Raw genomic sequence first — 10,372 nt, 5'->3', positions numbered from 1 at the left:
CTGCTGCACCATATTGACGGCCGTCCCAAAGCTCTTATTACTGTTCGGAGGAGCCAGGATCGAGGATCGAGGAGGGATCTCCGAGGAGACATGAGCGAGGAAGCACGAGAACAGCCTTCCACGAAGTGTTTTAACGGTCGATATATATATATATATATATATACATATATATACACATATATATACATATACATACATACATACATACATATATACATACATACATACATACATATATACATATATATATATATATATATATATATATATATATATATATATATATATATATATATATATATATATATATATATATATATAAACTTGAAACAACTTCATACAGAACATTGTGACTAAAACCTGTTGGTGATTTAGTTACACGTCATGAAGCAGCATCCATCTGATGTACATTCATAAAGATATAGTTGATTCAATGAAACAAGACGTTTTAAACTGAAGTTCCTTTATGTTGATCACAAACATTTTAATTCATCGTTCATGTTACTGATCATGTAAAAACTACAAAAACCATCAAAAACAGAATGAAGAAGCATTGAAAGAATTACAGACTGAATCAAAACCCATTTATATTATTATGATCCATACTGTTCACCTGATTTTGTAATTGTATATATTTTAGACTTTATATTTACACTCTTTATCTCTTCTAAACATGAAAAACAATTAAAACAGATGTTTCCAACAAATATAACAAAGTATCCAAAACTAAAATAACTCAACAGAAAAATATAAAATGTCAAAAAACACAATGTTTATAATCTGAATTAACAGCTTTTCTCTTAAAAGTTTTTATTTTTAACACATTTTTGCACAACTACAGATCCTTACATCTTTAATTTATTAACTTCCAAAAATGAATTTCAGATTAAAACAATGATTTCTGTGTTGAGTAGTTAACGACAGTAGAGACAGTTAAAAAAAACAATTTCAATCATAAAAGATAATCAATCAGAGTCAGAATGTGTTTTGATTCACTGAACCTCTGAGACTCTGAGTGTAAAGTGTAAAACACTGAAATTATAACATCAAAGCTGAAATAACTCAACAGAAGATCCAGAAATCTAATAAAGTAAAACTGATGTCTGATGAAGATCAAAGTTAAAGAAACACACAACTGGAAACAAAGTGTTTGGTTCAGTGGATTCACTAAATGTTACATTGTGTTCTGATTCAACACAAGATGATGAAAACCAGTTTCATGAAAAAGTGATTTAAAATCATCCTTTAGTTGAACCTGTAGGTTTATCACCTGATGATGTAATGCAACTCATGTGTTGAGTAGATGTATATTTTCTGTCATAGCTGTTGATTGTATTGATTCTATCAATGAGATGTTGACTCACAGTGAAGTCAGAGTAAAGTCTGAACAAACACCAACATGTCTGAACATCACAGAGAAATATCAGTTTCACACATTTTGATATCAGCAGTTTTAGCATCACCAGACTCTCCAACACTGAAAAATGGGAAGAGTTTCTCAGTGAAAGTGTCTCTGAGAGTGCAGATGTGAGTCATGTCTTCAGGGTCGTAGAAGGACACGTCCCCCATGTCATAGTCCAGCTGGACTCTGATCCTCTGGAGACTCTTCTTCACTCTGACAGTCTGACCAGATCCATCAATGTATTGTCCACTACGATGAGTTAAACACCAGACTCCATATTCTGGTGAAGCAAATCGATTTCCCTTCCTGTCAACTGACTCTTTAACCAAACCTACAACCCAGACAGGATGGTCTCCCACCTCCACCTCCCAGCTGTGTTTCCCTGAGCTGAAGCCCTCAGAGCCCAGAACAGTGGCATAGTTAGTGTTTCTCTCTGGATTGTGAGGAAGCTTCTGGTTTGTGTCTCCACGTCTCACACTGGTCAGATCATCAGACAGATAGAGCCTGCGGTGTGCAGTGTTTGGGTCCAGAATGACAGGACTGAAGTGGACCTTGTCCTTCATCTTCTCCCAGACTCTGAAGGACAGGTTGCCCAGGTGTTTGGCCACATCTATCAGCGCTCCTGAGACCAGCTGTGGATCTGACAGTGAGCTCTGGACTCTGGCTCTGGTCTGAGTGGCTTTATAACTGCTGAGGAATGACACGTTGTGTTTCTGCAGGTCTTCTTCAACAGCAGAGATGCTGTCTGACAGAGAGGAGATCTGCTCCTGAATCATCTTCATCTCTCTGCTGATAGTCTTCCCCTTCTGCTCCTCTTCCTCCCTCACAGCTGCCAGTCTGGACTCCTCTTCCTCTTTCAGGACCTGGTGGAGCTTGTTGAACTCTGCTCTGATCTGCCTCTCTGTGGACAACAGCTGCTTCTTGGAGTGTTGAATCATTTCATTGTATGTTTCCTCCACTTGTTTGTGTTTGTGCCTCTTGTCCTGCAGAGACTCTAAGTCAGATCTCAGCTGGTCCTTCAGGTCACTGACTGCTTGTTCTATAGGAACCAACTTGTGACTGTGGTGGAGAGAAAACTCACAGACAAGACTCACAACTCTCTCTTCATCCTCACAGAACAGTTGAGTCTCTTCTCCATGTTTACTACACACCACCTCCACCTTCTTCTCTCCTTTTTCTGTCTCAGGTGATCCAGTTTTCTGTCTCTCAGCAAACGAGTCAGCCAGTTCCTTCAGTGGAAAGTTCACCCAAGGAATGTCTTTTGAGGATCTTCTTTTACAAATGGGACAGTTTTTGTTTTCAGCTTGTTTCCAGAATAGTTGCAGGCAGCTCGAACAGAAGCTGTGGTTGCAGCTCAGAGACACAGGATCTCTGAACGTCTCTGAACAAACATGGCAGTTCAGGTAACTTTCAACAAGAACTATCTTCTCAGCCATTTGTCTTGGTATCTAAATTATCTTTCAACAACAAGACTCACCAGGTTACTGTTCCGTCTCTTCACTGGTTCAAATACTCCAAACGTGTGTTTTCCAGCAGAGATCTCACGCCCTGTAATGGCGTCTCAGCTCTGTTCAACAATGTCACAATCTTCTTTCTGTTTCACTTTTCTCGTCACAGTGTGAGTTACTAGGAGGAAATGCTGTTCTGTCCTTTAGTCACCAGCAGATGGTGTCATGAGGTCTTTCTGAGGTAAATATTTTACTCTTGATTAAGAAAAATATAAAATCCTTACAAAAGCATTTGTTTTAAAGTTGAATCCAAAACTAAAGTCTCCTTTTTGTTTCACATAATAAAGAACAGAACTGATTATAAAATAGCACAAACAAGGAGAAGATTGTTGTGTTGAGGACTGAACATTTCAACAGGCTCACTGACACTAAACCAGTTTTACTGCATATTATACTTTTCAGCCGCTGTAACAGGAAACATGTTGTGATAAAATCTCTTCATGACTGTGTTCATTTCATCCAGGTGGACCAAATAAAGATCTCACTCTTAACCTGCACTTAAAGAATCAAAGCTGATGTTTGAATTTGATTTCTTTATCTCATATTCTCCTGTTTATCACAAGTCAAAGCAACCAAATGTATGTGCAATGTTTTTTGTTGGTATTTTTAAAAACATGAGACCAAACTCACTAATATGACTATCAGTTTTCAACATTGTGTCTCAGTTAATGCACAAATAACAATCATGAAATAGATTCTAAAGTCTCTCAACCTGAATGTGTTTTACTTTCTGGAACATTTTCTCTCATTCATTCATTCACTCTCTTATTGAGAAGAACATCAATTCTTTATTTCATCATGCATTAGTTGATATTGTTTTCATAAGATCACTGCAGCTGTGTGAAGTCCCCTCCTGCTTCAAACGCTCCACGATCATCCCGGTTCCCAAGAAATCCTCCATCACAGGATTGAATGACTACAGGCCCGTCGCCCTGACGTCTGTGGTCATGAAATCCTTTGAGAGACTGGTGTTGACCCATCTGAAGAACATCACGGGGCCCCTGCTGGACCCCCTGCAGTTTGCCTACCGTGCAAACAGGTCGGTGGATGATGCAGTCAGTATGGGACTGCACCACATGCTGCAACACCTCGACTCCCCAGGGACATATGCAAGGGTTCTGTTAGTGGACTTCAGCTCAGCGTTCAACACCATCATCCCAGCAACACTCCAACCCAAACTCTCCCAGCTCACTGTGCAGCCTCCACCTGTCAGTGGATCACACACTTCCTGACTGACAGGACGCAGCAGGTGAGGCTGGGAAGAATCACATCCAGCACCCGGACTATCAGCACTGGCGCCCCCCAGGGATGTGTGCTCTCCCCACTGCTCTTCTCCCTCTACACCAACGACTGCACCTCAGAGGACCCGTCTGTTAAACTCCTGAAGTTCGCAGACGACACAACGGTCATCGGCCTCATCAGGGATGGTGACGAGTCTGCGTACAGGCGGGAGGTTGAACAGCTGGTCCTCTGGTGTGGTCAGAACAACCTGGAGCTGAACAGGCTCAAAACTGTGGAGATGACAGTGGACTTCAGGAGGAGCCCCCCGACACTGTCCCCCCCCCCCCCCACCATACTTAACAGCACGGTGTCTGCTGTGGAGACCTTCAGGTTTCTGGGATCCACAAGGACCTGAAGTGGGCCCGAACATCAACACCATCAGAAAAAGGCCCAGCAGAGGTTGTACTTCCTGCGCCAGCTCAGGAAGTTGAACCTGCCTCAGGAGCTGCTGATCCTGTTTTACTCAGCCATCATCCAGTCTGTTCTCTGTTCTTCCATCACTGTGTGGTTTGGATCGGCCACCAAGCAGGACAGAAACAGACTGCAACGGATTGTTAGGTCTGCAGAGAGGATCATTGGTTCCAGCCTGCCCTCCATCCTGGACTTGTTCACCTCCAGAGTCAGGAAGCGGGCTGGAAAGATCACTGCAGACCCCTCACACCCTGGACACAAGCTGTTCAACTCCTCCCCTCTGAGAGGCGCTACAGGGCTCTGTACGCCAAGACCACCAGACACAGGAACAGCTTCTTTCCACTGGCCGTCACTCTGATGAACAATTAATAAGTCATACTGCACTAATACCTCTGTCTGCACTATTACCACCACTTGCACTATCACCTCAATTCCATCGCCATTGTTTATAGGTTCATGTTCACATGTGTGTATCTATATATATATATATATAGATACACACACTTTTTTTTGGGATATATATTTATATTGTATATATCCGTTAAATGTTTATACTTACATCTGTTCTACTTTTTTGCTGCCCTTTTTTATTCTTTATATATTTTCTCTTGTTTATTGTAAAACAGTGTGTGTACATTGAGAGCGAAGTGGAAACCGGAGACGAATTCCATGTATGCGTACACAGGTAGAGATGTGTGCCCTTGATGCCCAGAGCCACCGTTCTGCCCTCCACGCCGGGTGCAGGGTGCAAGTATGTCGACATGTTCAGAGAACTGAGGAGAGGAGAGAGGGAAGAGGTTCGCTTTCATTGAAAACTGAAAGACTGTCTGTCATGGTGCTACTTTAAGTGCAGTTTACTAAAGGTACATTAGCATTTGTACAACAAATGGCATCAAACTGCTTTGACTTGGAGGTAGTTTTGATATATATATATATTTGAGATTATTTAAAAAAAGCATCCAATACCATCAGTTGCACCAGTGGTGCTGCTGCTTTACTTCTATTCCACTCTGGATTTGTGAGCTACTCTGGACAAACAGGACGTCAGACAAACACAACGGGGTTTCTGTGAAGGATCTGTGTGAAAAGAAGAATCCATCAGAAAGTGCTAAGAGGTGCTGCTATTGATCAACCTGTGCAGCAAAGAACAACATGGACTTTGTCTCCATCTTGTGACGTTTACAGGAAGTAGAATGTGTCCGTGCCGTCACATCCTGTGCACATGCTGCACATTCTATCATGTTGATGACATTGAGCACATGTGAGCGTGTTGTCCCTGAGAAGTGCATTCAGCAGGTGACAGAATGAATGAAATGTAAGAGTGAAAGCGTTTCTTAAACAGTGTGTTGTGTGTGTCCAACCCTCAGTGCTCCCTCTCTTCAGTGAGGCTTCTATAACAGACGTGAGCATCAACACACTGTTACAACTTCACATGACAAAGACGATCAACAACCACAATCATTCTGCTTCTTTGAGTTTTGAACAAACACAAAGTCTAAAAGCGACTCGTTCCTCGAGGAGATTGTTGGAAAGTATTATTTGTTGAAACTTCCTTTCTTAGAGTTGATGATGAAGCAGTGAAGTTGTAGGAGGGTAAAGTTGAACCGTCTTTTTAAATGTGATTTCTGACTGTTTCTAATGTTGAGAACACACACACAGTGAGGTGCAGACCAGTGAGAGGATCAATACAACTCCATCAACATGAAACAAGTTGCACAACTCTTTATTGCTCACATGTTTACAGCTACTGAGCCTTCATCAGGGAGGTATGAGCTCCATTCAGCTGTCTTTGTGTGCAGTCCTTAACGAGTCACGTGACTTTACAACAGAAGATCTAACTTCATTCGGCTGGACTGTCCATGAATGTTGACGTTGAAAGAGTTTCACTGAGGAATCTGTTGATTTGAAAATGTAAAATGTAGATTTAACGTTTTAAGATGAAATATTGTCTTTTGTTATGATCTGGTTGTAGAATTGTTTTTCATTATTTGTATTCTTTGTAATTTGTCACATGAATATTTCACAGATGTTTGAAAAGAAACTTGAAACAACTTCATACAGAACATTGTGAATAAAACCTGTTGGTGATTTAGTTACACGTCATGAAGCAGCATCCATCTGATGTACATTCATAAAGATATAGTTGATTCAATGAAACAAGACATTTAAACTGAAGTTCCTTTATGTTGATCACAAACATTTTAATTCATCGTTCATGTTACTGATCATGTAAAAACTACAAAAATCATCAAAAACAGAATGAAGAAGCTTTGAAAGAATTACAGACTGAATCAAAACCCATTTATATTATTATGATCCATACTGTTCACCTGATTTATAATTGTATATATTTTAGACTTTATATTTACACTCTTTATCTCTTCTAAACATGAAAAACAATTAAAACAGATGTTTACAACAAACATAACAAAGTATCCAAAACTAAAATAACTCAACAAAACATGTAAAATGTCAAAAAACTCAATGTTTATAATCTGAATTAACAGCTTTTCTCTTAAACGTTTTTATTTTTAACACATTTATGCACAACTACAGATCCTTACATCTTTAATTTATTAACTTCCAAAAATGAATTTCAGATTAAAACAATGATTTATGTGTTGAGTAGTTAACGACAGTAGAGACAGTTAAGAAAAACAATTTCAATCATAAAAGATCATCAATCAGAGTCAGAATGTGTTTTGATTCACTGAACCTCTGAGACTCTGAGTGTAAAGTGTAAAACACTGAAATTATAACATCAAAGCTGAAATAACTCAACAGAAGATCCAGAAATCTAATAAAGTAAAACTGATGTCTGATGAAGATCAAAGTTAAAGAAACACACAACTGGAAACAAAGTGTTTGGTTCAGTGGATTCACTAAATGTTACATTGTGTTCTGATTCAACACAAGATGATGAAAACCAGTTTCATGAAAAAGTGATTTAAAATCATCCTTTAGTTGAACCTGTAGGTTTATCACCTGATGATGTAATGCAACTCATGTGTTGAGTAGATGTATATTTTCTGTCATAGCTGTTGATTGTATTGATTCTATCAATGAGGTGTTGACTCACAGTGAAGTCAGAGTAAAGTCTGAACAAACACCAACATGTCTGAACATCACAGAGAAATATCAGTTTCACACATTTTGATATCAGCAGTTTTACCATCACCAGACTTTCCAATACTGAACCATGGGAAGAGTTTCTCAGTGAAAGTGTCTCTGTGAGTGTAGATGTGAGTCATGTCTTCAGGGTCGTAGAAGGACACGTCCCCCATGTCATAGTCCAGCTGGACTCTGATCCTCTGGAGACTCTTCTTCACTCGGACAGTCTGACCATCTCCATTAGCGTATTTTCCACCACGACGAAGTAAACACCAGATTCCATATTTGGGTGAAGCAAATCGCTTTCCCTTCCTGTCAACTGACTCTTTAGCCAAACCTACATTCCACTCAGGATGGTCTCCCACCTCCACCTCCCAGCTGTGTTTCCCTGAGCTGAAGCCCTCAGAGCCCAGAACAGTGACATGCTTAGTGAATCTCTCTGGATTGTGAGGAAGCTCCTGGTTTGTGTCTCCATATCTCACACTGGTCAGATCATCAGACAGATAGAGACAGCGGTTTGCAGTGTTTGGGTCCAGAATGACAGGACTGAAGTGGACCTTGTCCTTCATCTTCTCCCAGACTCTGAAGGACAGGTTGCCCAGGTGTTTGGCCACATCTATCAGCGCTCCTGAGACCAGCTGTGGATCTGACAGTGAGCTCTGGACTCTGGCTCTGGTCTGAGTGGCTTTATAACTGCTGAGGAATGACACGTTGTGTTTCTGCAGGTCTTCTTCAACAGCAGAGATGCTGTCTGACAGAGAGGAGATCTGCTCCTGAATCATCTTCATCTCTCTGCTGATAGTCTTCCCCTTCTGCTCCTCTTCCTCCCTCAGAGCTGCCAGTCTGGACTCCTCTTCCTCTTTCAGGACCTGGTGGAGCTTGTTGAACTCTGCTCTGATCTGCCTCTCTGTGGACAACAGCTGCTTCTTGGAGAGTTCAATCATTTCATTGTATGTTTCCTTCACTTGTTTGTGTTTGTGCCTCTTGTCCTGCAGAGACTCTAAGTCAGATCTCAGCTGGTCCTTCAGGTCACTGACTGCTTGTTCTATAGGAACCACCTTGTGACTCTGGTGGAGAGAAAACTCACAGACAGAACACACAACTCTCTCTTCATCCTCACAGAACTGTTGAGTCTCTTCTCCATGTTTACTACACACCACCTCCACCTTCTTCTCTCCTTTTTCTGTCTCAGGTGATCCAGTTTTCTGTCTCTCAGCAAACGAGTCAGCCAGTTCCTTCAGTGCAAAGTTCACAGGAATGTCTTTTGAGGATCTTCTTTTACAAATGGGACAGTTTTTGTTTTCAGCTTGTTTCCAGAATAGTTGCAGGCAGCTTGAACAGAAGCTGTGGTTGCAGCTCAGAGACACAGGATCTCTGAACGTCTCTGAACAAACATGGCAGTTCAGGTAACTTTCAACAAGAACTATCTTCTCAGCCATTTGTCTTGGTATCTAAATTATCTTTCAACAACAAGACTCACCAGGTTACTGTTCCGTCTCTTCACTGGTTCAAATACTCCAAACGTGTGTTTTCCAGCAGAGATCTCACGCCCTGTAATGGCGTCTCAGCTCTGATCAACAATGTCACAATCTTCTTTCACTTTCACTTTTCTCGTCACAGTGTGAGTTACTAGGAGGAAATGCTGTTCTGTCCTTTAGTCACCAGCAGATGGTGTCATGAGGTCTTTCTGAGGTAAATATTTTACTCTTGATTAAGAAAAATACAAAATCCTTACAAAAACATTTGTTTTAAAGTTGAATCCAAAACTAAAGTCTTCTTTTTGTTTCACATAATAAAGAACAGAACTGATCATAAAATGCCACAAACAAGGAGAAGATAGTTGTGTTGAGGACTGAACATTTCAACAGGCTCACTGACACTAAACCAGTTTTACTGCATATTTTGTTTTTCAGCCGCTGTAACAGGAAACATGTTGTGATAAAATCTCTTCATGACTGTGTTCATTTCATCCAGGTGGACTAAATAAAGATCTCACTCTTAACCTGCACTTAAAGAATCAAAGCTGATGTTTGAATTTGATTTCTTTATCTCATATTCTCCTGTTTATCACAAGTCAAAGCAGCCAAATGTATGTGCAATGTTTTTTGTTGGTATTTTTAAAAACATGAGACCAAACTCACTAATATGACTATCAGTTTTCAACATTGTGTCTCAGTTAATGCACAAATAACAATCATGAAATAGATTCTAAAGTCTCTCAACCTGAATGTGTTTTACTTTCTGGAACATTTTCTCTCATTCATTCATTCACTCTCTTATTGAGAAGAACATCAGTTCTTTATTTCATCATGCATTAGTTGATATTGTTTTCATAAGATCACTGCAGCTGTGTGAAGTCCCCTCCTGCTTCAAATGCTCCACGATCATCCCGGTTCCCAAGAAATCCTCCATCACAGGATTGAATGACTACAGGCCCGTCGCCCTGACGTCTGTGGTCATGAAATCCTTTGAGAGACTGGTGTTGACCCATCTGAAGAACATCACGGGGCCCCTGCTGGACCCCCTGCAGTTTGCCTACCGTGCAAACAGGTCGGTGGATGATGCAGTCAGTATGGGACTGCACCACATGCTGCAACACCTCGACTCCCCAGGGTCATATGCAAGGGTTCCATTTACAGCTGATGTCCCGCGTGAGCGT

The 10,372-nt window shown here is 40.8% G+C and overlaps 2 protein-coding genes across 2 annotated transcripts; both read right to left on the bottom strand.

Annotated features, from left to right (window-relative positions):
• Positions 1 to 797: 797 nt before the first annotated feature.
• LOC306778823 (nuclear factor 7, brain-like) lies at positions 798 to 2,884 on the bottom strand. The gene has a single exon (XM_079270524.1). It carries the CDS (start codon positions 2,836 to 2,838, stop codon positions 1,411 to 1,413), a length of 1,428 nt encoding a protein of 475 aa, XP_079126650.1. The 5' UTR covers positions 2,839 to 2,884; the 3' UTR covers positions 798 to 1,410.
• A 3,988-nt stretch (positions 2,885 to 6,872) lies between these two features.
• LOC306778825 (nuclear factor 7, brain-like) lies at positions 6,873 to 9,245 on the bottom strand. The gene has a single exon (XM_079270526.1). It carries the CDS (start codon positions 9,150 to 9,152, stop codon positions 7,728 to 7,730), a length of 1,425 nt encoding a protein of 474 aa, XP_079126652.1. The 5' UTR covers positions 9,153 to 9,245; the 3' UTR covers positions 6,873 to 7,727.
• Positions 9,246 to 10,372: the final 1,127 nt, after the last annotated feature.

Source organism: Melanostigma gelatinosum, assembly GCF_949748355.1.
Source record: "Melanostigma gelatinosum genome assembly, chromosome: 6".
Taxonomy (NCBI): Eukaryota; Metazoa; Chordata; class Actinopteri; order Perciformes; family Zoarcidae; genus Melanostigma; species Melanostigma gelatinosum.
The sequence above is the reverse complement of the archived record's forward strand: the minus strand, read 5'-3'. Positions and strand labels throughout refer to the sequence as shown.

Excerpts from the sequence above, each read along its gene's own strand:
- LOC306778823 (XM_079270524.1), bottom strand. The coding sequence starts at position 2,838 with ATGGCTGAGAAGATAGTTCTTGTTGAAAGTTACCTGAACTGCCATGTT.
- LOC306778825 (XM_079270526.1), bottom strand. The coding sequence starts at position 9,152 with ATGGCTGAGAAGATAGTTCTTGTTGAAAGTTACCTGAACTGCCATGTT.